This window comes from Pelodiscus sinensis, chromosome 16 (genome assembly GCF_052426305.1).
Source record: "Pelodiscus sinensis isolate ZL-2025 chromosome 16, ASM5242630v1, whole genome shotgun sequence".
Taxonomy (NCBI): domain Eukaryota; kingdom Metazoa; phylum Chordata; order Testudines; family Trionychidae; genus Pelodiscus; species Pelodiscus sinensis.
This window is the reverse complement of record NC_143067.1, coordinates 24,953,350-24,979,609: the sequence shown is the minus strand read 5'-3', so window position 1 is coordinate 24,979,609 and position 26,260 is coordinate 24,953,350. Positions and strand designations below refer to the sequence as shown.

Here is a 26,260-nt window from a genome sequence, read left to right as displayed (position 1 = left end):
ACATGGTGGCTTCCCCTGCTGTGTCCAAGCTTCCGCTCACTGCCTCTGCCTCTCCTGGCGCCACGCTGGGGGCGGGGCCAGCAGTTTCCCTGCCACCATTCTCCGGCGGTGCTGGGGCACTCCGCCCGTGGCCCCACGCTCCTCCCACCTCCCTTTGCAGTCCGGCGTGCAGGCGGTTGGCAGCCCATCACAACGCTATTGAAGTTAATTCAAAATAACTGCTGTTATTTCGAATTAACTTTGCAGTGTACACATACCCTCGGGTAAGAACCTAACACTCAGGCCGGCTCCCAGGCTGGCTCAGGCTGCATTGCCAACACGTAGAAGTAGCAGGATATGTTGGGTGGAAATCTCAGAATGTTGAGGTCAATTGGGATTTTTCTCATTGAGTGGAATAGGCCCAGGATGTTCATCTCTTTTACAAATGGGTCTCGGGCATGGCCCTCGTGCCAGGTGCCAGCCACTTCATGTGCTTCCTTTGTTGGAACTGATGGAGGACATGAATGACCAACATCATTGCATGCAAAAGTCTCATTCTGCTATTGCATGTTAGTGTTACAGTAATTGCAACACCTAGTAGAGCTGGCTGGGAATTCCTCATACAGAGCATCAGCTAATTGTATGGGTGTATATCTCTTCTCTTGTGGTATGTGAGTCTTGTTCACTGAAGTTCACTGGTTCGCTCACACATCAGCCTCTCTGCCTTCCAGCAGTTTAGGTTTATCTGCTCCATGTTGCACTCCCACCACTCCCCCAGCAGCATGCAGGGAACCTGGGGTGCTGTGTGTCTTGAGTTTCTTGTTGCTCTGGCATCCATAGTGCCTCATTCTGCTGGTCTTGGTAGTATCTCTGTCTCTGCCTGTTTGTCATAGCTCACTCTCTGGGTGGTCCCAAACACGGAGTTCAGTGTGTGTCAAAGTGCATCATTTATTGTGACAAACCTAAGTGTCTTGATGGGGCTTGTCAGCTAGGAAACTAATTTCAGCTCTCATTGATTGTTTAATTGTTACATGGACATTAACTCTGCCTTCTCTATTGTGCATTAATGTATTGATGCAGACAGCTCAGGCTAGGTTCATTAGAAAGCAATTAACCATTGTGTTGTCCCTGAGAAATATCTGAAGGAGCAATTACTGGATTTACACCATGTGACATGCTGCATACTCCATCGTTTTATAGTAAGTATCAACTCTGAAATGCAGCATTTGATGAGGGAGGATAAACATGCCTTCTTGGGGGGGGGGGGGGGAGGGGGAGGGAAATAAGCAAAGTAATAGGACTTCCAGCTCAAAGAGATTTGCAGCATCACGCTCTTTACCACAGAAGCGAGACTTTTTGGTGGGAAGGAGGAAGTGATAGAGAATGCCAACTTCACCCAGAAAATGGTGTGACATGTTGCTCCAACATAGCTTAGAGAGCAGCCTTCGCTTTTGGGGTATGGGGCAGAGTGAGTGAGTCATGTGGTATTGATGACAAGCAATGGAGGAAGAACGTGCTATTGTATCGATAAAGCTTTATTCTAAAAGTGAATAAATTCTCAATAGTGAACTCTCCTTTTATAACAAAAAGAATAAGTTCACTCGAAGGCTTATCTTTACATCACTTCCACACCCAGGACTCACTTGTTTTTCAATGGACAGCAAGACCTATAGCCTCTGGCAGCATGTTTGTTAATGCCTTAGGGTAGTTTCAGGATGGACTTGACAGCCCCTGAATTTGGCAATAGCTCAGGAGGTGCTTCAGAGGCAAAGGTGACTGCTTTGGCCTTTCACATGGGTAAGGTTTTGTGCAATCCAGTATTTTCACTTCTGCCTTTTTTTAATACAATGTTGCTTTGGCTTTTGCCTTGGCTGCTGGGGATACCTTCCCACTAGGCACCCATGCCCTGGAAGAAGCATGGCACGCTCCCCCACCCCCAGGCCAAGCAGGGTCCGGCTGCGGGGGAGCGCGGGAAGCCTCCTCCCACCCTGTGAGGCGCATGTGACACTTTGAAGTACTGCGGGCTCCTCGCAGGTTTGGGGCAGGGCGAAGGAAGCTTCATTCAGCTCCCCCACCTCTGGGACCTGATTGGCCTAGGGGCGGGGGGAGCGCGCGAAGCTGCCTCTGCTCCCCTCCCCTGCCCTGCCAGCACGTGCTTCTGGCAGGGTGGAAGGAGGCTTTGCGTATTCCCCAGGCCTTAAATGGCCTGGGAGTGGGGGAGTATCAGGGCCTCGGCGGGCCAGATCCGGCCTGCGGTGGTCCTTTTGCCCACCCCTGGGTGGTTAGAGACTCAGACCAGAAACCTGAATTCAGTTCCCAGCTCTGCTACTGACATGTGTGATCTTGGATGTAGCATGTCACTTCTGTGCCCCAGTACTCCCTCCCCTCCTAAGGGGGGGGGGGAATGTGTGTCCTTTTGTGAAGTTCTTTGAGACACATTGTTCTTTTCAGAGGAAGAGCTGCTCGTTCATAGTAATGAGCACACAGGACAGCGCTGGTTTTGGAATAGATTCTGTCTTGAGTTCCTGGTTTGTTGGCTCTAAAATGGGAGCAACAGGCGCTGTGATTATTGGCTCAAAGTTATCTGCTCTTCTGCCAGTGCCGACTTCCTCTGGCATGTGAATTCGTAGCTTCCTCTAGCAGTGTGCAGTAAATCTGCCTTCCTTGCCCCAGCTGGCTTACAGGCTGTGGAGGCGAGAGGGCTCTGCTCTGTCTCTGCTGCTGAGCAGCTCCCTGAACTGATATCCTTGGAAAGAGACCCCTGGTAATAGGGAGAAGAGGAAGCTGGGGTGGTCAGAAACATCAGTGCTACAGTGCTGCTTCCAGTGCTATGCCTGGTTGGAAAGCTAGCAGGTCCTGTTCTATTAACCAGATTGGGGCCAGCCTTACAGTCTCACTGGGTGTGTCTGAACTGTGGTTAGAAACTCGTAGCTGGGCCACGCTGGTTGACTCCAGCTCCTGGTGCATAGGCTCAAGGGCTGGTTAGTTGGAGTATAGACATTTGGGCTCTGGATGGAGCCCGTGAGGTGAGAGGGTCCAAGAGTCTACAGTACACCCAATTAAATAGCCCAAACGTCTACAGGACAGTTAGCCTCTTAGTTGGAACCTCACAAGCCTGAATAAGCTGGTATGGGCCAGCTGTGGATTTTGAATTGCATGGTAGACATACCCAGAGGACACGTCTCGCCATGAAGAGGTTAAAATAAAACATAGGGTGCGCATAATAGATGTTAGGTTGAGGTCTTATGCTTCATCCTGGCCAATAGGGCTGTGCGCTTTGAGGCTTAGGCCTTTGTGTGCTGTTCCATTAGCACTGACTGGGTTTGGCTGGGTACAAGTCAGGGGAGACACGTCCACCCTGAGGTGTTCCCAGCCCACACAAGTACTTCAGTAAGTATTCAATCTAAACAGATACATAACATGTAAATCACCCTCTTTTCTGAATAAGAATTGCTCATACCCAGTGGGAGACTGACAGGGGGTTGCTCTGTTGTTGCTCAGCCTGTTAGTCATAGGAACGCACCTTGTTGGCAGGGAGACTGTTCGTCTGGGGGATTTCAGCTGCTTTGCAAGCCCCGATGTCCTGGGGCCCTGCAGTCGTTTTACTGTTGGTTAAACTGAGGCCAAGGGGGAAGTGGCTTGCCCATGCTTCATAGTGTCAAGCGAGGAACAGACCTTCTCCGACCTGCCTAATCTCCAACTCTGGATCTGTTCTGACTTGCACCAGTGTTGGGAAGCTCCTCGTCTAACATGGTTGAAGTCTAACAGGGATGTCCTTAGGTCTCTGCTAGCAAGTTCCTGGCAGGAACATGGCCAGTCTTGCATAGTCAGGCTATTGTGTCTATGCTCTGAGGTTTTCTCCCTTGAGTCAGATTCTCAGGTGCTCTGAGCACAGTCTCTCTGCCAGTGAGCTGTGTCACCATGCCCAGTATGACCTGCAGAGCTGTATAATCAATCATAGAACCCATTCTGTGGGGGAGAATCATACTCCAGAGTAGGGATGTAACGGGAAAACTGTTTACACAGTTAACCGTAAAGCCTGGGCTTATCGGTTACCATGAACAGTTACGTGCAGGCTCCTGTCCTGCTTCCGGGGAGCTGACTGCCACCCTGCACTGCTGGCTGTATCAGAGGCAGCAGCTTGGCATGGCAGACAGCTCCCTGCCAATAGAGGCAGCCGCATGGGGCAGCAGCCAGTGTGTGCCAGGAGCCAGCTTAAAAGCTAGCTCCTGGCAGGCACTGGTTCCCAGGGAGCTGATATTAGAAGCAGTAGCATAGGATGGCGGTCAGCTCCCCAGGAGCAGGGCCAACAGGCAGGAGCCCCAGTATGCACTGGGCTGCGGGTTCATGTAATTGCTAAAAATTTCAGTGGTTATGTGGTTACCCAATTATCCACTTTTAAACATCCCTACTCCAGAATCGATGCTTTTGGCTAGATTCCTGCAGCTTCTGCTGTGTGGTTCTGCCTCTTCAGTGCAACGTTCTAACTTACTGTTCTTAATTGTCAATATAAAATTCAACTAGTGCAATGGCTCGTGTTCCTGGCAATGGTAGTAAATATCATATTTAAGTCAATAGAACCTCCCTGGAATTCTTGTCCACTTCATGGGAGCAAAGGTCCCTTGCTATGGAATACACGCTAAGTACCTAGGAAAGGGCAGGGGTTCCTACCCCATGGCTATGTGCTCAGTGCACTACATGTGTCATCTCTGTGCAAGTCTGAAACTGGAGGGAATTCTGCCAAAAGGAGGGTTTATCTGGTGGCTCTCTGAAAGAAAGGAAGGCCGGCCTTCCAGCTCCTGCACAAGTGAAACTCTGTTCTCTGCATTACTTACAGAAGTCAGCAATGCCTCCGAGGGGAAGGCAACCGCCCCGCAGCTCCAGCTCCCTGGAGCTGTCTGGAAAAACACCTCTGCCACCCTTCAGACAGGCTTTTCTTCACACCTGCTGAATGCTCACCTTCTACTCCAATATTTATGTTGTAAGTGGGCTACAGCTCACTACAGTGAGTGTTTGAATTGCATGATACTCTGCACGCTCACTGGGGCTTTCTGCTGCAGCTGCTAAATGCCCTCTGCTTCCATTTTGGAGTGTGGCGAGAAGAGGATTTGGCTTTGTGAGGGTGGGAAACCCTAGAAAGTGAATGCATAGAGTGGGCAGCTGGCAGGACTTAGTATTTTGATGAGAGACATGGAGTCTATGGGAGCATGCCTGCACCAGAGAAGGTTACTCAGCATAAACTCATAGAAATGTAGAGCCAGAAGGGGCCTTGTCCCCATATGGAAGAAAGGCAGTGGTGTTGGAGATGCAGCCAGATTCTTGTGCTTTGGATCTGAATTAAGATGACCCCTCAGTTTGGTTCAGACTCATCATTAAAATAGAACACCGTTCATCATACCCAAAGTATCCCTTCACCAGGGAGAACGCAGCTAGAATTCAAGGACAGTCGCTGTAAACAAATGCTGAGTGTTGTGCCTATTGGTGTTTCTCAAGTGGAGTGCCTGGAGGATGTGAATTCTGACTGGCCTTGATCATAGGGGAAATGTATGCATGATGTTGTGGCTACAACGGGAAGCCCCACCTCTTCTCACAGCACAGACTTCCTCTCTTAGATCCCCACCAGCCTCTAGCGCACACAGAGGATCTATGAGCTTGATTATTCGTGTTCTGTGCTGCAATTGTCCATTCTTTGGAAATCACTTTTCGATTGGGAAGGCAGCACTTTCCTGCCCACCAGTCCACATTCCCCTCCATCACTTTTCAGGGGCTTAGTGATGGTTCATTATTCTAATTTTTTCTTCTTACATATTTACACACACTTGTAAAACTAGCTTGAGCTGGGAACAAAGGAAATGGGGTCACCACCTACTTCATCCTTTTGGAGTGTACTTGGGCCCACAAGTGCTGGATTCTGCTAAAACCACTAGAGCTCAAGTATGTCAAGTCTTCTCCCTCCAAGTTGGACATTTTTCCTGCAGTAAATTCTCAAACTCTTTCTTTCTCCCTCCACCCCCATGCCATTTCCCCTCCATTCTTTATCCTCTACCAAGTCACTTTTTAAATATATGGTTCTATCACCTAAACTGCCTAAGGTGGATTCAGCAGGATCTAATGTGCTTTTGCTGGGGACTAATTATTTTCCGAGCTTTCTGCATGGGCCTTCCAAACAGACACACGAAAAGAGAAAGCTACAAGTGGATCATAAATGGAGCCTGCCAGCCTTTCTTCCTCAAACCATAACAGACAGAAATGTGACTTTCCTCCTCTCAGGTCATCACACTGAACTTCTGCATGAAAGCAGATACATGCCTGCCTAGAGTACTCCACCCCAAGTTACCTTGCTTGTTTAGGGGTGGGGTAAACCTAGAGAAGAACCCTTGTCTGGACAGGAAAGGTGGTTTAAGAGGGATTTGTACTACCCCTCAAGTGGCTGATTCTGTGAAATTGTGAAAACTGTTTTAGTGCAGGGTGTGACTTTCCACGTCGAATATTCCCTTCCCCATTAGGTGAAGAATGCTAGCAGCCCTGTGTCTTAAAGGGAAGCTTTTTCTGTGGACTTCCTCACTTCTGCTTTGAGTACAGCCAGCCAGCCGAAATTGACTAATGTGTGGCACCCACACTGAATTGCTAAGGGTGGCACACTGACAGACATGGGAACACTCTAGCTTCTGGGAAGGAGAAGGGGAAGAACACAGAAGGGGGAAAGCCGGGACAACCTATGAATGGAGGAATGAATGTCTCCGGGAGTAGGCATGTGAGCAGAAACATGCGTAGTCAGACCCCCCCCCCACCCGCCATGCGTCCTGTGACCAGCTTTGTGCCCTGTATGTTGCACACATCAGTCAGGCAGATGTCTAAACACTTGGTTTGCCACTGTTCCATTGGCTTTGTAGCGCAGTTGGCTTGGCTGGAAGACCAATGTCTGTCCACTGTTAATGCCTGCATTATGTTAGTCAGGCCACTTGTTGACTTCAGTCTCTCAGATTATTTCTGGGGGCTTGGGAAGGGCGAAGTAATAAGGAAAATAACTCTGTAAATGTTTCTGGACAGATGTTCAAGCAGCCTGGCTGCAAACAGGAGCCAGCCTGCGCTTGCCTGTGATGTCCTTAGAGAACAGCAGCCTGTGTGTAGATTCAGCTGCTAAAATGTATTCACTGCTCAGACTTCTCTCCCCGTTCCCCCCCCTCGTTGTTGTCTTCCTAGACAATAGAGTTCAGCATTCATTCTAAACAGTTCTTTGGGGTCACTCCTTTTTCCCAAGCCCTTCCCCCTTTAAAACTGAAAATGACTGTATGATAGCTCACGTGTGGACAAAGGTAACAGATTTGTCTCCACACACCACTGGGTTGTCTGTCATTTTGGTGTTAGGCACTGGCCTCTGCCCACCCAGTAGTGCACTGGAGCCAGGATAATTCAGATCAGAGGCAGGTGTGATGGAGGCTGATTCTGTGTGTGAAGAGAGACCATACTGCCCATCTGCACATGTTGGCATTTCCCCTTGCTGGTAGCACACAGGATGATGGATGCAAGAGTAGCTCGGAGCTTGTTTCTCTTGCCTGAGAGTGACGATAATTTGTGTGACAAGGTGGGTGAGGTAATATCTTTTATTGGACTGACTTCTGTTGGTGAGAGACAGGTTTGCAATCTGAGTTTCATTTGTCTGCTTCCGTTACGCTGCGTGCTGATCTGATGTAAGAAACAGGGTGGAGGAAAAAACAAGGGGAGGAACACCCCTTTCTTCAGCTAATGTGCTGCAGCTTGAGAGAAACATACCTGTTGCTAGCATATCTGGTCCTTATCATTGGTAGGCCCTGGTGAAGATGTGGTCAAGGGAGTGCTCTCAGGTCTTCCCCTACTTGATCTAGGGCTTCCGGAAGTGCCACGGCAACACAGATCAATACAACATAAGGTGCTGGCTTATTGAGGGAAGTTAGTTTTAACTTCTGGTGCTTTGCCTCATTTCCTCTCTCCTCCCCCCCTTCCCCCCCCCCCCCCCCCCCCCCCAAGCAGCTGCCTGCAGACCCCGCCTCCCTGGTGCACAGCTGCACTGGCAAATGCTGAGCATGTTCTGGGGCAGTGGGGAAACTCCAAGGCTGTTGCTGGCTCAAAGTGTACAGCAGGAGGCCCTGCTTTGTGACTGCTTATGGTCTGAGTGTTTTCAGAGATGCCAAGCACTGCAGCTCCTACCAAAACAGAGGGGATCTGTGGACCCCTCAGGACTTCTAAAAATCAGGTCATAGTGCAAAACCTCTTGCACTCTGGAGCTATCTTAGTTTCCAGTTTTTTCCTGTAACATTGATGGGGTCTGCTCCTTGACTACTTTTAAAGCACCTTCCCTCCTGCAGCCAAGAAACTGGAGAAAGGTAAAAGGGATTGTTGTCACCTTACATCAGTAATCCTACCCACTGACTCTTTGTAGCAAAGATGTGTCTGCAGATTCTCCCTACTTGTATTGCAGGCACTTCATAAAGGAGTTGAGTGAGAACTGGGAAAATGGAGCCTGGGTTAACAAGTTGAAGGCCTCATCTTGTTCTTTCCTTAAGTCCGTGTTCTTACTGTGGATTTTACATTACAGGCCAAGAATAAGGAGACAGGAGCATTGGCTGCTGCAAAAGTCATTGAGACGAAGAGTGAAGAGGAACTGGAGGATTATATGGTAGAGATTGAAATCCTGGCAACCTGTGATCACCCATACATTGTCAAGCTCCTGGGAGCATTTTACCATGGCAGCAAACTCTGGGTAAGAAGCTGTTACTGCATGCCATGTATGTTCTTTCTCTCCAGGCTGGGAAGGCAAGATGCACTGACCTCATGTCAAAGTGACCTCTGCAGAGTCTCTGACATGAATCTCAGAAAATATCTGGGAGTTGTGAACAAGACACAAAGGGTGCACTATACACTGTTCTTAGTGTCCAGGTCTTCCTCTTTTCTTCTCATTGGATGAGCTGCTGAGAGAGCCCAAACAAATTCCCAAGACCCTTCTTAGGGAAAAGCCTGCAGTGATTGGATGTTCTACCCTTTCACAAGTGTTTGAAGGGTAGGAGCCTGGTTTTCCTATTTGGAGATTACAGAAAGGTTTAGTGGCCCGCTTCTCCCCTCTGCTCCCAATTCCTCACCTCGCTTCTCTTAGTATGGTACCTGATTTAAAAGTAATCTGAATAACATGGGTTTCTAAATGGTCTGAGTCGTCATTGCAGAGTAGGCTGCTGTGATGCACAAGCTGCTGATGCTAAGAACTTAATACTTCTGGGCATTCTGTTGCTGTAACACAAAATGCAATCAAACAAGTTTCTTCAATGGCTACTCATTGTGAAACTTGCAGAACAGCTGCACAATGCTACGTTTTTCTCCTTGTCCCGTCTCTGACAACAGATTCTACTTAGTAACCGGTCCCCTTATGCTACTCAGATACTCAAGGTGTGGCTACGGGGAAGGTCCCGGGGTTCTGGTGCTACAGAAAGACTCTTGTCTTTTCCTACTGAATTCAGACTGTGGTGGATGTCCATGAGGATGCCTGCATGGGGCTCTAGAAATTGGGACATATGTAGATCTTTCACCATTGTATTCTGTTTTCTCTTTGTTCACTTTGCCACTTTCACAGCTGCCCTGTCTTGCAACTACATCTGGGTGTCCCTAGAAGCCTTGACATTATAGCCTTGCAACTTGCTGGGTTTGGGAGCAATCTTAATGCGTTTCCCCTCAAGCATCTTCAGTTTCCCAGCAGATTGCTCTCTATTCATAGACTAGAACATTTACCCAGTGTGGCTCAGGTCCTTATCTCAATTAATTTTTTGTTTTCTTCATTTAAATCCTTGCTCTAAGGTGCATTTAAATCATGAGGGGTTCAGTATGCAGACTGCCCCAGAGAGAGGAGTACCCCAGCCCCCTCTCATTGCAGCAGCTAGGGGCCTGGTGAGAAGTGCCTCTCCAGGGCTGCTGCAGCTCCAGGTTCATCTGCCCCTTGCGTTCCCCAGCCAGAGTGAGGAATGGAGCAGACTGTGCACTTCCCCTCACTCCCTGAGGAAGGGGAGCAGCCAGCAATGTTCTCATGAATTGGGTGGTAAGGGGTGCTGTAGCCCCTCCCACCTTCCCTAAAGAGTGCCTGTGGGGTAGGAAGCTTGGGATTGGGCAAGTGCCATATGCAGAGGGGAGTGCGCCCCCAGCCAGCCTCTTTCACCTGCCTGGTGATGGTCTCTCTTCTGTATGGTTTTATGCATCCCTGTACAAATCTGGAGGGGCGGGAGAGCATCAGACACTCTCCCCAAACAACCAAAACCTGACCTTGCTTTAAGTTGTGATAAGCTGTATACCAAATTTGGTAGTCTTACTCTTACTGTCTAGAACAGTATTTCTTAAACTGTGTTCCAAGGCAAAATGGCTGCCCTTTTCTTCCCTCCCCCCCCTTTTGTTGAGCAAAAAAAAATATCCTGGGTGTTCCTCATAAAAAAATATATATTGTTTGGTGTTCCTCTGTCTTAAAAAGTTTAAGAAACACTGGTCTAGGAGGAGTTCTGGAACAGATGGATGGGTGGACAGATTAGACTCACTCTCAGACAAATGCTCTCAAATATACGGGAGTAGATTATAGTCCAGAAGGGACCACAGTGCGCTAATCTGACCTCTTGCATAGCGCGGGCCATGCAGTTTCCCTGAATGAATTCCTGTTGGGATGAGAGTGTGTCATTGAGAGAGTTATCCATTTTCGATTTTAAAAATTGCCTGTAACAGAGAGTCCGCCACAACTGTTGGAATGCTATTCCAATGACTCATTGCCCTCTTGGTAAACTTGAACTAGTGGCTTCTGGAATCTGAATGTAGGACCATGCTAGCTAGTAAGGTAGCAAATCCTCTTTTCCATGAGCACTGCAACTCTGGGGAAGTTGGTTTGCAAGTTGTCTGAGAACTAGCATTCAGATGGCCACTGAAGTGTTCTGTTAGGTTCAAGCATCAGAGTAAATCTGCATAACATTCCAGCAAAGGGGAAGGCAGACTTCTTTCTTAGGAGGGAATTTGGGGACCGAAGATCCCACAGACATTGTGACTTTGGCAGAAGTCAACAAAGCAAGCTAACAGGTTAGGTTTGGACACCAGACTTGTCTTACTCTACACCTCCCCCACTTCGTGTCTACCTCCTGCAGCTTCCCCTCACTTTAGTCTGCTGGTGTATGTATTGGCCTCTGTTTTGTAAAACATCAGCTTGTTCTTCCCAATGCTTCTCTGTAGGAAGCTTTCCTTCCTTCCTGTAGGAAATTCTGCATTTCCCCTTTGCCCCTCTCTGCAAAGCACTGTGTAGAGCAATCTGTCAGTGCTCGCTGACCTACTACAATTACAGTCCTTTAGAAACTAATGAAACCAGATTCCCTTGTATCAAAGCCTCCCATGAGGGAAAATCTTTTTATATCTCAATCCATTGTTAGATGTTTGTGGCTAGTGTCCTGGTTTTGGTTATTTGCAAGTGGCATTTGTCTTCTGCCATTTATGCTGTTCATTTAAATACTCCTGCATTTCACTGGGCTTGGAGGAATTAAACAGGCCAGTCAATTCCACTCTTAGCGTTACATCTCCTAGCTGCAGCGCAGATGTAATTCCCAGCTTGGATAGATCTGTGCCTGCTCTGAGTGAGCTAGTGCCCTGTAAATAGCAGCATGGCGACTCAAGCTAGTTGCCTGAGCACAACCCCACCAAGATCAACATTTGCAATGTTCTCTTGCAGCGAATACGAGGCTGCAGTGTTTGGGTTGCAAACTTTGCTAGGGAACGTTTGCCTCCAAATAGGGGGTTTTATTGTGTGTTTAAAAACATAAATTTCTGTTGTTAGAATTGGGGAAAACCATTTTTTCCTGTAGACGTTCAGAAGTCAGAGAGGCAAAAACTATGAAATTTCCCTCAGAGGGTAAGTGCAGAAGTAAAGCCCTGTCAAAACTGCTGTTGGGATGCTCCCACAAAAAAGAAATCTCTGTGCTGAACCATGTCAGAAAGCAGTGCGGGTCCCTGGTGGTCTGAGAGTGGTGTGAGGCATTGCAAGGCATCGCCTATCCGGTGAGGGAATCATGACTTACTCCTCTTGCCTGGCAGTGGCGTGCTCGGCTCCCAACACAGTATTGCGGCAACCTGCGTGACACTGACGCCTCAACAGACTGAACCAAGTGTTCCAACACTGGCACCAGTACTGAGGGGTTTTGCCTCATTTTTTGGTAGGCTGCTAAGGGCGGTGTTTGTGGAGTGAACTTCTGCATGAGGGAAGGTGGATAAGAATGCTCCCAACCCTGAAGAAGGTTAATTGAAAATACTCACCCTTATTTCATAGGCAGCCAGTTTTTTGCCTGAATTATTAAGAAGTTGAGTGAAAAGAAGGCCCTGCATTCTTGTGGGAGGGGAAGAGCCTACTGCAGGTCACGGGTAAAGAGTGCCAAGTTTGGAGACCCTGCTGAGTTTTTTATGGGATGGAGTTGGCCTTCTCACAACATGCAACTTAAAATTCCTCAGAGTGGAAATACATCACTGTGATGTTGTGCTCCATGCACCGTGCCAATAGTTACTGGCTTACTCCATTTTCTTCTGCTCTGGGCAAGGGCTAAGCAGTCTTATGCTGTGTTTAAACGGCCCCAAGAAGCTCCGCAGTGTTGCCAACTCTCATGCTTGGGAGCCTGCCGATATTTGGTGTATGTTTTGTAAAGCCCAGTTGCTGGAATTGGGGCACTAAATGAAAGTGGAGAACCTCATGTAAGTTTCTAGCCCTTAGGGTTGGGGAGAGAAGCTTGCAAAGGTGACCTGAGGGCAGCCTTTTGGCTCAGGAGCTTAAGGCAATACCCACGCCTGCCCCCAATATCTGTTACTAGAAATCATCTCAAACAGCTTTATGGGGGCCTGGGCCTTGTGGCTCTTGAATGCCTGGGGTTGGCTCTACTGATGAGAGACTGTTGCTAGGGTGACCAGATGTTCTGTTTTTAAAGTGACAGTCTCCTATTTAAGGCCTTCTGCGAGTATCTTGGCTTTTCTTCAGAAAAGGGCAAATTGTCCCATATTTTCTTCCTTCTTCCTCAGTAACAGGTCCTGCTGCTGGCCAGATCTGTGCTTGCCAGTCAGCCACCCCTCCCCTGCCCCCAGCAGTAAGTTGGGGGGGAGGGTGTGCAATCTGCAGTATGCAGGGTCAGGCCATTCTTCCAGCCTAGTCCTACCTCTTCCTGGTGGTCCATCAGCGCAGCCCTCGCTGTGTGCCAGCTCTGGAGTGAGGATGGGGAAAGTGACTTTCAGCCTAGTCCTATCTCAGACCTATCCACCCTCGTCACCCTTTCACAAGTCCCTGGGTCTTGCCCTCAGCAGGCACAGAGCTTCTCTGTCCGTTAGGCAACCTCCTCTGCTGAACCACCTCTGTGGCCAGTTTCTGTGACTACAGAAGCCACTGCAGTCGGGTTCCCTGAATCCTGGTGCACAATGTGAGCCCACCCTATAGTCAGGGGATAGGAGGCAACTGAGTTGTCAGTGGCCAGCAACAGCCTTAGAGATTTTTAGCTGCCTTTTGACACTATGCGGCAAGGAAGGGATGTGCTCTGCAAAAACAAAGGCCAGGTCACGCGCTGCCCCCCCGCCCCCTTCTCCCCGCCACCCATGGCTGGAAGCTGCTCCCATTGCTTCCCTCAGGCACACTGCTTCAAGGTTGCTACTGGCCACATTCTAGTGTGATGCCTGCAGAAATCTGGGGGAGCCTGTGACCATGCATGCCCCTCCAAGTCTTCCACTATGCTGCATCTTCCCTGGATACTGGGTGAGGTGGATTCATTGTGGGGGCCCAACCAGGCATGGAGGAAGGAGAGTACTGGAGAGGGGAGGGTCAGTTGGTCGTTCACCCCCATGTCAGATAGGGGTAGGTGTATGTCACCTCTCCCCGTGTGTGTTGCCCTTCTCCATGTGAACACTAAAGTCTTAAAGATAAGATAAATAAAAAGTATTTATCTTTTTGACGGGAGTGACTCAATCCAACTTAATATTAATTTGAATATTTGTACTGCATAGTTCTGATTACCATTGAACTTGCTTGAATGCGAGTAATTTTACAATGTGTCCTGTACTCAGCATAGGGAAATATGGTCACCCTAGCTATAGCAGCTATTGGGTGTAGGGATGTTAACTAGCAATTAATTTACTAGTCGAGTAGTCGATGGAATTTCCATTGACTAGTTGATAAGCACTTCTGTGTTCTGCCTTTGAAATGTACAAAAGCCCCAGCAGGAGCTCTTGTGCATTTCAAAGTTGGAACACTGAGTGTAGCCCAGGACCAGCAGGAAATCCCACAGACTCCAGGCTCCATGCAGTGCTTCTGCTTTGAAATGCACAAGAGCCCCAACCGGGGGACTCTTGTGCATTTCAAAGCAGAAGCACTGCATAGAGTCCGGGATCAGCTGGAGACTCCCCAGCTGACCCTGGGCTCCTTGGGGCACTGCCACTTTGAAATTAGCTGGGGACCCCTGGTTACACTGCTGGATGGAGCCTGGGCTCCACCTGGCTTTTCAAAGTGGCAGTGCCACCACTTCGAAGTACCCTCTTCTCCTCTCCTCTTCTCTCCCCCCCCCCCCCCCCGCTTCTATTTAATATATTTAATAGAGGCAGCTGGGGGCGGGGGAGTGTCTAGTCATTTGTGTGCACCTGCCGACAACCTGGGCCGGCCCCCCAGCGCGCGGCGCACTGGAGGCGCTGGCCCCAGGCGCGCGACATGCACTGGTGCCTGGTGCGTGGCGCTCGGGCGGCCCCAGCCCCTGGGTACATGTGGGCATGCGGCGCCGGTGACGGCCCCAGGCGCGCGGCTCGGGCGGCAGCGCTGGCCCCGGGCACAAGGCGCTCGGTCGGCCCCGGCCCTGGGGCATGTGCCGGCGCCGGGTGCAAGGGCATCCCCGCCCCTGGCGTGCCACAGGACGTGCGGCCCCACCCCCTGGGCACCTGGCGTGAGTGGCCCCACCCCCAGGCTCCCGGGAGCCTCTAAAGGTTGGGGACCACTGGTCTAGTCGACTATCCTGTTAACTATCTGATCAGTATTTGCTTATCGGATAGTTGACTAATCCTTTATATCCCTAGTTGGGTATTCTGTCTTTTTCCTGGCGTAATGACTTCTAGATACTGTTAGGAGCTGTAGAAATGCTTAGAGCAGATAAGGAATAGCCCTGGGCCAAAGGAGTTTGCAGTCTTCTACTTTCAGATGTCTCCATCTGTTGAAGTGTGTATGTTCTCTTTGGGGGCTGGAGAGGGGGAATAAAAAGATCTTTGGTGGAGGGGAAATGTCTCTTGACTGATGTTTTCTCCACCAGCCTCTATTCAGAGCACTTCCAGAGGGGAAACCTGGCTTATAATTTGACAGTCTGTTTTAACAGTAACAGATACATCCCTTTTGTATCCTGTATGTATCAAAAAGTCCTGTGAACTTAATTCAGAATTAGAGCCTCTCTGTGAAATCCTGGGCCCATTGAAGAGAGTGAGAGTTTTTCCATTGGTTTTTCAATGAAATAAGGATTGAACCCTGGACGGTTTCTTGGACCATTCCATAGAATGGATAGAGGATCACCTCTCCCTACTGTGGAATTTTATAGGTGGGTTGAAAAACATAAGTTAAATCATTGGGATTGTAGGGAAATTTGTATAAAATCCTATTACTCTAATCCCTAGTCAAATGTCTGCAAAGCTCTTCCATAAGATGTGATGCTGTGGATGGGCTATGTTTTCTGCTTTGCTCTAAATTGTGGTTACTAAAGTAAGCCCATTATCATATAAATAGTCTTTTTTCCTGACACCAAAGCAAAACTCTCATGCCCCAGCCTGGTAATTTACCTTTGCCAGAGCACATCTGTAGGTCAACGGTTTGGCTTAGTGACTCCGTGTATGGAATTGGCCTGGTTTGCTTGTGTTGTATGTGTAAGTCCCTAACTCCAGTAGACTGAGAATGGGTCCTGTCACTTTGTAGGTATTTCACTTCTACTACAAAAAGCTTTAAATTTTCAGTGGGCAGACTAACATATCTGTTTAGATCATTGTGCATATTGCATAGACGTTGTGTGGGTGTCTTAAATTCCAGTCATGTGTTAACTGCCCATATGGCACCAACACAGTGTTCCTGTTTGCTTGCCCATGGGAGTAATCGTGTTCATGTCTTTGCATTCTAACTATAATAGAGGGATGGGAAAGAAAGAACATTGGGTTTAACTTTGTCCTAGGCATCCAAGGGGGCAGTGAATTTGGGGCAGGAAAGTGAGTGCAAGAACAAAACTATTGTAACTAGAGAAGAGAACTGAAGTTCCTGGATAAGAAATGAACTTTTCATGCTAGCATGTCCTGTTGCTTCCATCTCTAGTGCGCGGCAAATATCTTTGCTCTGGGAATATCCAACTTCTGAGATCCTTATCAAAAGCAAATGGCACCAAGATGATGCATTCAGCAGGTTTCTGTTCACTTTCCATTTACCAGTTCATACTGAAGATACTTTTGAAAGCCCTGCATCATAATATACTGTTCTTTACCTGCTGCACCAGGACCCGAGCTGTGTGTAGGGTGGTTTTTAACTTGGAAATGTTTCTTAAAAGCTGGCTCTGAATAGAAGATTGGTTGTTAAGTCCAGCTGCAACAATTTCATATTCCAGAAAAATATTATCCCTTTTACAGTAAGCTTGTGTCATAGATAGGTGTATTTATCAGATATGGTGTGTATAAGATACTTTCCCAAGATGTCTTGTCTCTGCCCTGACCTAGTTTTTCCAGACTCCTTTCCCCTGGAGACTAATTTTGTTTGTTTTGTTGTTTCCAATTTCACTTAGGTGCACTGGAGGTCTAAATAGGTGCTTTATGCACTGCCTTGTGCTTTTGTAGTAAACCTTTCTTCTTCTTAAAAGTGCTTTGAACAGTTATACTGTGATTGGCACTGAATCAGTCTAAGTGCGGCACAGGGGAGATGGAACAATTCCTGCCCTTGTACTTTTTCGGCCTCTCATCAACCGATGCTTATATCTGCGTCACTAAAGTTCACCCCAAACTTGGACTAACCAGAGAGATGCTGCATCAGAAGAACAGAGGAGTTTCTAACTGCTAAACTATACCCTAGAACACAGGTGTGTTTGCTGCATGATCCAGCTCCTCTCCGGCTGTTGTGCGTCAGCACATCCTCCATTTGGGGTGGGTTAGGGGGATGCTTCCCTGTGACATCCAAGCAATTCACTCGCAGGAGAACAGTTACACACACTGGCTCCTGCAGCTTTCTCCCATAAGTGAGGGGCTTTTTGCTTTTTGTGAAATTGCCAAGACCTTAGGGCTTGTTCTCTGCTGGTGTTGAAATGAGTGGAGCCAGGACTGTTTATATGAGGTGAGGCTCTCTCCCTTGAATTTTTCTGCTACATGCTGATCCAGTGAGTGTAGTCCCCTCTTCTATTGCTTGTCACTACCTCTGGTATGTGACCAGAAAGTCATCACATTCCCTAATGTTGACAAGCCCTAAGTAACAGGTGCAGCAGGAATATTTATCTTTGAGGCGGGGTGCTTCTGCCTTATCTAGGTCATTTAGTGAACGTCAGTTTTTATTGTACTGGAGGGAAGGATTTTAATGAACTCTCACAGAAAGGTGACCACGTCACGAAGGGGTCATCACTCTGTCTCTGACCTCTCTTCATCCTCAAAGGAAACCTTCACAACGCTTTCAGAAGACTAGCGTGGCCGCTTAATTTCATTACCTGTAAACATGAGGGAGGGAGCTATAGCTAGGATGGAGGAAAATCCTGTCTCCCCGTATTGCCACCTGACTACCCCATCATGGACTTTTATTAAATGAAATGCCAAGAACACCACATTTGCATATCATTGTTATCAATGAAGGTACTCTTAGATGGAGATGTCACAGTGATTCAAAACCACACTGAGAGCCCATCCTGAAGTGAGCAATAAATTGCAACTTTGATCTTGCAGCATTCCCCAGCATTCTTACAGCTTTTTAATCATTTATTTGTTCAAGGGGCTTGTTGAATTTGGAACCTAGTGCACCCCTATAATCCCCTCCGTGTGGGGGCCCTGTTCAGAAATGCTGATAACATTTCCCCTCATTGTTTTCAACCCGAGCATTGTGATCACTTATCAGAATCCAAAAATATAACTGACTCAAAGCTGACTAAAAACAAAAGAGAAACCAGCTAGTGATTCTCCACTGTGAACTGCTAATAGATATGTGCAAAAAGTGAATAGCTAGTATTATAACTTTAAAAATTCAGTTATAATCTACAATGTCAGGAAACACCTGTTTGTTGTAATCCATCTTATCTTGAACTGGGACTCCTTTAAAAACACACCCACCACCTTGCAGGCACAAACAGACTGTTCAAATGGGTGAATCTTAACTGAAGTGTTTGAGAAGCAGCTATGTTAGTCTGTAACTGGGAAAACTTAAACAACAAATAGATTCTAAAGTGCTGCAAGACTAACAAAAATGTAGCTCAGTCCCTTTTCAAAACCAGGATATTATAGTTCTCATGCCCCTGGCACAAGGTGACATGAGCAACCCATCCTGTCACAAGTTCGGCAGCTCCCAGTAGCCATGGTCTTGCTGTGTGGCTGACTCTAGGGCTGTGATTGGAATCTGTTGCCTACTTGTGTTTTTGGACTTTTCTTCCCCTGGGGGAACTGAGTCATGAGACTAATCGAACTGACAGGTCAGAAAAGGGAAATGCCAATGGGAGAGGAGAAGTTCATCTTCCTGTTTAAAGCAATGATGTCCAGAGAAACTAAATATGGCTTAGCGGGAGAATGGACTTCTTTGTTTTTTGAACCCGTTCACTTAGATCAGAAATGTTTCAACCTGTGTTGTGGTGGGATTTGAACTCGAATGAGACTCTCTCCTTAGCTCTCAATCATCAGTTCCAGGAAGTGTTTTCCCACTTCAGAGTGCAGTGACTCAAAGAACTACGAATCGGTGCCTTGCACAGCCAGAAAATCCTTTTTTAAAATCCTGGCAATGCAGAGGGAGCTTTCCCTGCTTGCTGAACCAGGTTCTTTGTGCTCAGATTCTCAAAACATTTGTTCAAGGGGATGTAATGCTTGCAGAGGGTCACTTGAGGTTCAAGGCCTGTCTGCACTGGAGAGCAGCAGTCCAGAGCACTGACAGTGCTTTGCTCTGCCAGTGTGGTTCGGTGCCTTCTGACGGGCTCGCCTTGCAGTGCAGCGAGGAGGGGATTGATTCTTTATTCCCTAGAGCAGTGGTGCACAACCTGTGGGTCTCAGCCCCCTTGAGGGTCGCAGCTGTCTTCCTGGGGGAACGCAGCAGCCGGCTAGCATTTTCTTTTCCCAGCTCGGCACCCAGCATACCCGTGGCGGGGGCAAGGGTAGTGGCAGGGGAGTGGACCCGTGCTTTAAATGAAAGGGGCCACAACAAAATGTTCCTGACGTGCTTTTTTTTTTTTTTTTCTGCTCAACAAAAATTTTTCTGGCTCTGCGGGGTCACAGATTAAAAAAGGTTGAGCTCCGCTCCCCTAGCGCACCTAGAAGCCCTTGCCAGGAAGACTGTACAGTCTAAAGGCCAGTCTATACTACACTGTTAGGTTGACTTACAGCCACAGGGGTAATTACTGTGGTGACTGAGGCCTGTGTCTGGTGCCTCCCCTCACCAGGAGCACTTCTACCAACTGAAGAGGGGCTGCAAGTCAGGGCCCTCAGCTCCCCACTGGCACTGCCAGAAGAGTCAACCTAACTGTCATGTTGACCAAAGCTAAGACTGACTCAGCTGGTGGATGCAACTGACAGGGGAACCACAGGGTCATAGTGAGAGTGCTGTGGCGGTGTTCACGGCATCGCTTTATGACCCACGTACTTTTTTGGCCTCGCTTCTGAGAGCCAACTAGATAGAGTGCTGTTGTGATGGTGGTTCTTCAATGTAGCCAGAAAGAGCAGGACTGGGGCAACAGATTTATTTGGAGGATATTTCCATGCGTCTCAGTTTCCCCATCGGTGAAAATGGGGATCATGCTGCTAGCCACCTTCATCAACCACATTGAGCTGTACCGTTGAAAAGCACGACCTCAGAGGTACGTGGGGTACTGGTGATATGACTATTGTCCTCATGCTTCATTATAAATGAAGCTCTTCATTGTGAAGTCCAAAAAGGAATGTGGGATGGCTTTTTTTATTTGACCTATTGTCTTGCTGCCTTTTCCCCGACTGTTGGGAATTGGCCTTTTATTATTCCAAATATTTTTCCTTAGAGGTTATTTTGTTCAGGGAAAATGATCTATTATACTTCAAGTCCCTGGTAAATAGCACCCTTGTCTTGTAAAGAATATTGGCAATCTTGTAGCTGCCTGTTTTACAGAGAGCGAATTATTTCATTCCCACCTACAGAATATTTGCCATGTCAGACAAGCTGTTGACATTTGGGTTTTAGTAATGAGGGTTTCTCTTTTATTTTATGGAGTAACCAAAGATCTCTAATCTGCACAAGGGCTCATTGCTGCCCAGAAGGGAGCTGATGGTGCGGAGGGCTGCTGACTGTGCGTTGGCCCTTAGTGCACAACTGTGTTTGTGTGAGGCTGACCTTGCTTGAACTCTATGAAATGCAGAATTTATGAAAGACTGTCTAAAACCCTGTGCCATCGAGAGCAGATCCTGTAGGGGCAGGAGGCTAAGGCAAATTCATAGCTGTTAATTCCAAAAGGGAGCATTATGATCATTGTCTGACCTTCTGCATAAAACAGCCCATACATTCTTGCCCAGTAACTTAAAGCATTTCTTCTAGAAGGACATTCAGACTTGCTGTTAAACATGCCAGCTGGTCTGAATTCACCCATGGCTCTCAAGCCAGATTCAGAGCCTGGAGGCAGTGTAACTGGCATCCCTCTCTTCTAGCCCTCAGTGCATATTGACAAGCAGCTAATCGGGAGGGGACCAATAAAGGTGCCAAGCTAAGTAGGTGTAGGAATGTGGTGTTCCACCTATTCATTTGCCATCTAATGGGAGTTTAACCCTTGGACTTCAGACTTATTGAGGGAGGAATGTGAATTAGATACCAGGGATATCCCCTGGACTTTGAAACAAAACAAAATTGAAACTGACTTTCACCGATCAGTACAATGCTTATGTGTTTTAAAAACAAAAACCCCAGACTGGAGCCAGTTAAACTTGACCAGTTCATCTGAGCAATAGTTAATAAAACCAAAACCCTGACATTTATATTCTCTGCTCTCCTATGCTCCGGAAGTAGGTAGTCCAGGTGTTTGGGGAGGAAAAGAGGGAAGCTAACTCTGAATAAAGTTTGGGTAAACTTGTGGTAGTGTGAAGTAGACTGGTTTCAGTCAGCATGCAGAGGGAAAAGATATTTCCTTATATTATTAGCAGCCCTTCTAATGGAGAGTGGGGGGGGGGGGGCGCGGCGCGGCGCGGCGCAAAGGAGTTTTTCCTCTTACAGTTGCATTACTGCCCAGCTTCGTATTTTGTATTGGAGCTTGTTCGTGCTTCTGCCATGTAGACAGCCTGCCTCGCCGTTGGCCTACTTCCTTTGGTTGCCTTGTTCCGTATTGTAATATGAATATTACTTTTGGCCTCTCATTTTCTCAAAGGCAAGTCTTTTCTTTCCCTAAAAGCATTGCCTCCTCTTGCAACCCTGCAGGCATTCGTTAAGCTCTTGTTAACAAAAGCTGTGGTCTCGACACTGATCTTCCACGTCCATGGCCGTTTTTTGGTCTCACTTGTACACTTCCTTGAAGTGCAGTTTTGGATCTTGTTTCAGATGTCAGTTTGCTGTAGAGCATGTCCTTTGGGATGTGCCCCTTATTCATTTGGCACACATGCCCAAGCCAGCAAAGGCGTCTCTGAGAAGTGTTTGCATGGTGGGTGTGCCTGCCAATATGTAACCTGCATAGGCAGGGGAGGCGTGGTCTATGTAAAAAGAGCATTGGGAGGCCATGAGCAAGATGGTAACTATCTGCCAGGTACAGAGTCTAGGACTTTGGATGAGCCTGAATCAGCATTTTCTCCTTCTTTCTGCACAAATAGCTGGAGAAAGCAGAATACCTCTGTTGGTGGCTTATTCTAATACATGATCCACTGCTGATGTTATTTAGCAACGTTGTGTTCTAGCAAGACTCAGGCTAATCTTTGACTGTTCTGTAACATTCAGGCTATTGCCCAATGCCCAGGTCACACTAAGGAGCCTACATGACAGTGGTGGCTTGCTGTCAAAGTCATACAGGGATGTTCAGCAATGGGAACAAAGAAGAGACATATGGCAACATACATCAGCACCAGTGAATAGAACTGGCCTTGACCTTCCTCGATGTACAAGCTTTAAAGAAGCAGTGTGGACCAGTGAGTAGAACAGTAGGTCATCCATGAGGAGCTCAGGATTCTGATTCCAGGTCTTTTGCCACCAGGTCTGATTCCAGGTCTGCTGAGCAGCCTAGGGCAAGTCCCTATTTCTCTGTTTGCTCCTCATCTTGTGTGTTATCTCCTCTACATAGGCCAGGGGTTGTTAAACCACAGCTCCCAATTTACATGCAGCTCTCTTACAGTTAAAGCATAGCCCATAGAGACCCCTATTCTCTGTCTGCAGGACTGGGGGCTTCCCCCACTATGGTGGGGAGGGGGAATATAAGGGCTTTGGCACCATTGGAGATTCATATCCTCAGCCGCTAGCAGCCCCACCATGCCCACAGCTAGAACCTCTGAAGATTATTGTACCTGGCTTCTCTGGGTTTGGACTGAGCTCTGAGGCAAGGAATGTCCCTTACTGAATTTTGTACATGACCTAGAATAATATGGCCTTGACCTGGATTGAGGCCTTTAATGATACCATAATGCAAATATGTGAAGCCCTATGTATGCAGAGGGCAGAAGAGTGAAGAGCAAACCTTGCTTTATGGGGGTGCAAAGTAACTGTGGAATCTCCCAGGCTATATTGCCTGCTTTTGAATCTCCTTTAAACTTGGTGTGCTAAAATAAGAACAGAGGGCTGGAGCTTATCAACTCTGTAAGGCTGTTCTCTTCCCCTTTTACATTGCTAACCCTGCTCTGGCATCAGAACCCAAATCCAGGGGAAGAAACTTCCCTCAAACATTGTGTATTGAAAGTGTTCAGTCAAGTCCAAACTACTCTAGAGATGGTGTGAACTCTCCTTGATTGGAAAACAACCTGCTTCCCATCAGGCCAGTGCCACCCAGCCTCTCCCAATGGATGCTGAAAGAGCATGATGGCTGGATGAAAGAGATGCTGATTCGTGTCTGTGCAAAGCCTGGAGGGGAAAGTTAGTAGAGGTTCCCCTCGCAGAGAAGCCTGCTGGAGTCTGGTCTGCTGTGAGCCCCTCCTGCTGCTGCTGCTGACCCGAATACCTCAGGTGGTGAGATGCTGCCAGCATTTTCTGTGTGAGGGCCTTGCCAGGAAACACGATCCTTTCCTGGGCTGGGTGCTCTGAAGGGAGATTCTATCTTGCACCTAAGGCAGGAAATGTTTTCCGTGGGTTGGGATAGTTCACACAGAGGCTACTGTTCTAAAGGTGGGGTGGATGCCTCCAGCCTCATGTATAGCAGGGAAGTGTGGGAGGGGAAACGATTACATGCTGCACCCAGAGTGCTGGGGACACTTGTGGTCTGAAGTGTTTGCATTGTAGGATGGTTGGGTGGAGGGCAGGAGGAGTGGACCAAAGGCCATGACTTTCACAGGGGTGGTGCCAGGCTTGCAGCTGGACTCCTGTACTTGCTTTTTCTGTAGCTTAACCCCAGTGTGGAAGAGCCTCCAGTCCCCTTTTGAGATAGATGGGGACTTGTGTGAAGGGACTGAATGGATTTTTATCACCCTGAATCTGCTTCCTTCTTCCCCCCCCCCTTGCTGAAGCTAGTGGGGTGACTTTGTTAGTCATAGATGATGTAATCAGTGAGAGGAACTGGGTTGTTAGAAATGAAAATGGGAGGACTTCACCCATGATGGGGTGATTATTGCCATGGCAACCAACGGAGTGTTACCTAATGCCAGTGGGCTGTTGAAATGTAATCAACAGAGCCTGACTTGTGGTTTTTCACCCAAGCTGACACTACTTGTGTTTTCCCTTGTATATTATTAGCCTGCCTGCTTTCCATCCCCTTACAGTGGAAGGGAGACAGTTAAAGCAGGCATTGCCCCCATGTTGCGTAGAGGTTGTACTCAGAACAGTGACACCACATTAACTCTGGTCCTGTGGGGTTTTCTTGTCCCTTGTTTCTCAGAACATGTGCTTAGTTCATGTTCATGTTTTCAGTGCCATCCCTGCAAATGCAGCCTGGACTCTGAGTCAAGCTGGGCTTCTTCCTTCCAGCACAACATTGCTGAAATTAGGGACTTGGGGTTACGCAGACATGACTTGTGTGTTCACAAGTGTGTATTCTTGGGCATGGGTATATTCTTCACGAATTTGTGTTTATCAGCTTGATGTACACAAGGAGGGGGAAATTCCTGCTCTCGCTCAGCTTTGCTGGCTCTGTGGTGCTAATGAGCGTGAAGGGATGCAGATGTTAGTGGCTGATGTTGGCAGGGAGGGAGGCTGACACGTGCACCCAGGAAGTTGTTTTTCAGAGCAGAACTGTACTTTGTATCTTGTTGCTGGAAAGCGGCGTTCTAAGGCCCCCCCTCATCCACAGCTTGTTCATGGGAAGAATCTCTCCTGGGCAGCGGCCCAGGAAGAGGCTGTTCCAGGGTCATTCCTGACACTTTGGAATCCAAAAGTCTATTTTTATTGAATAGATGGAAATCCCTGTTGACCATTCTTCAGATCCTTCCTCTCTCCCCTCCCCCCTCCATCATGCTCTCTAATCTAGGGCTCCGTTATCTGTTCTGCCCTATGACACCAGACGCTTTTGAGGTAGTTTATGCCCCCTCCCCCTTACCTTGTACTCCCGAGAAAATCCTATCTACCTTTTTGTGCTGCTGTAAAGCATAAGTGCTGAAATCCGGATTCCTTAATCGGCCCCGACTGACTCAGCACTGCATAGTAGAAGTCTGCGAATCATGGGGCCTGCTGCTCTTTTCTGTGTTGCTTCCTCTTTTCCAGTAAGCGGGTGATATGCATGCCAGGAAACCTCTGCTCCTGTTGAGATCTGCACCACCGAACATGCTTTGTTACCAACACACCACAGTACCATGTGCTCCTGACTCGCCTCTCCTCCCCCTCCAAATCCGTGAGTGGTGCTCTACCTCAGTGCACAGTGCTGACAAGAATGAACAGCTGCTGCGTGGCCACTTTTCTCATGGCAGCTAAGCTTCTACACATGGAAGAGCCGAAACTACTGGTGACATGTGGCTATTGCTGGGCCTGGTAGCTAGAAAGGCAGACACTGAATCTAAAAAGTCTTGAGTGCATTCAGAATGCAGCAGCCTGCTTGGCAACGCAGTTCCGAGGGCTTCCTGTGCTCCTCATTTAACACATGGGAGAATTTTGGCCTTTCTGCTGTAGGCAGAGACCTCCTTGAAAATATTTCTGATGGAGGTAACTTGGGAAAGAGGAGAGAGACTCCTCTGCTGGGGCTGTAGCAGCAGCCACACGGTTGAAGAAATGCTACCCTGGCCCATAACTGAAAATTCTCATCGTTTCAAGCAGACTTGGAAATAGGGTGTGATTAAACTTCCTGCAGGGCTGGAGGAATTGATCACCCTCTTCCATCCATTCAAACAGCAACAGGGTGTCTAGGGGAGATCAGTCTATCTGGCTGTAAAAGCAGCATAGTTGCTGCTTTTTGACACACAACAGGAAATAAGAGTGAATGCCTTCCAGGCTGAGACAGCTGCTGAGCTGGAGGTCATGATATATACACGCGTGCATGTGCGCGCGTGCACACACATTGTTATTGAGTGTATGTCTCTTCCTCTTCCCTGCCCCCTCCCATTCACCATCCCTGCTACTTGGTTTCCTTTCCCCCCCCAAAAAAAAGTCCATATCTGCTACTGAAGTGTAGCTGCATTGCTGCAGGTTGGGTTGGGAGAGGGGAAACTGGGGTGGGAACTAGCCTAACAGTGAGACCTAACTTGCCACTACTAGGGATGTTAGGCGCAGGCTTTGTGGGAATTCATAGGAGGCAGGAAGGCCAAAAGTATGGAATTTGTTCAGTCTGAATTCTGTATTGATCTAAGTTAAGTACGTTCTACAGCAGGTGGGGTGGTTCCTAGTTTCAACAGCAGGAACTTGTAAATGTGCAAGTTCCATTTCTTTCCTCCACGCCCATCACAACCAAACACAGCATCTGTGTGCTTCCTGCTCGCATTCTGTGCTGGGGTAATGAATCAGCAGGTAGCTGCACCAGTTGATTCTCTG

The 26,260-nt window shown here is 48.0% G+C and overlaps 1 protein-coding gene across 2 annotated transcripts in view; it reads left to right on the top strand.

Moving 5' to 3' along the window:
- The window catches only part of STK10 (serine/threonine kinase 10), an 83,777-nt gene that overhangs the window by 12,456 nt on the left and 45,061 nt on the right, over positions 1 to 26,260 (top strand). Inside the window, exons 1-2 of one of the 2 annotated variants that reach the window (XM_075900253.2) lie at positions 8,106 to 8,342; positions 8,555 to 8,719. In XM_075900253.2, coding sequence (XP_075756368.2) covers positions 8,633 to 8,719 — 87 coding nt within the window. In that variant the 5' untranslated portion in view covers positions 8,106 to 8,342; positions 8,555 to 8,632. Of the gene's footprint in view, positions 1 to 8,105; positions 8,343 to 8,554; positions 8,720 to 26,260 lie in introns of those variants that run through there. The other variant, XM_006138128.4, reaches the window with a different exon arrangement.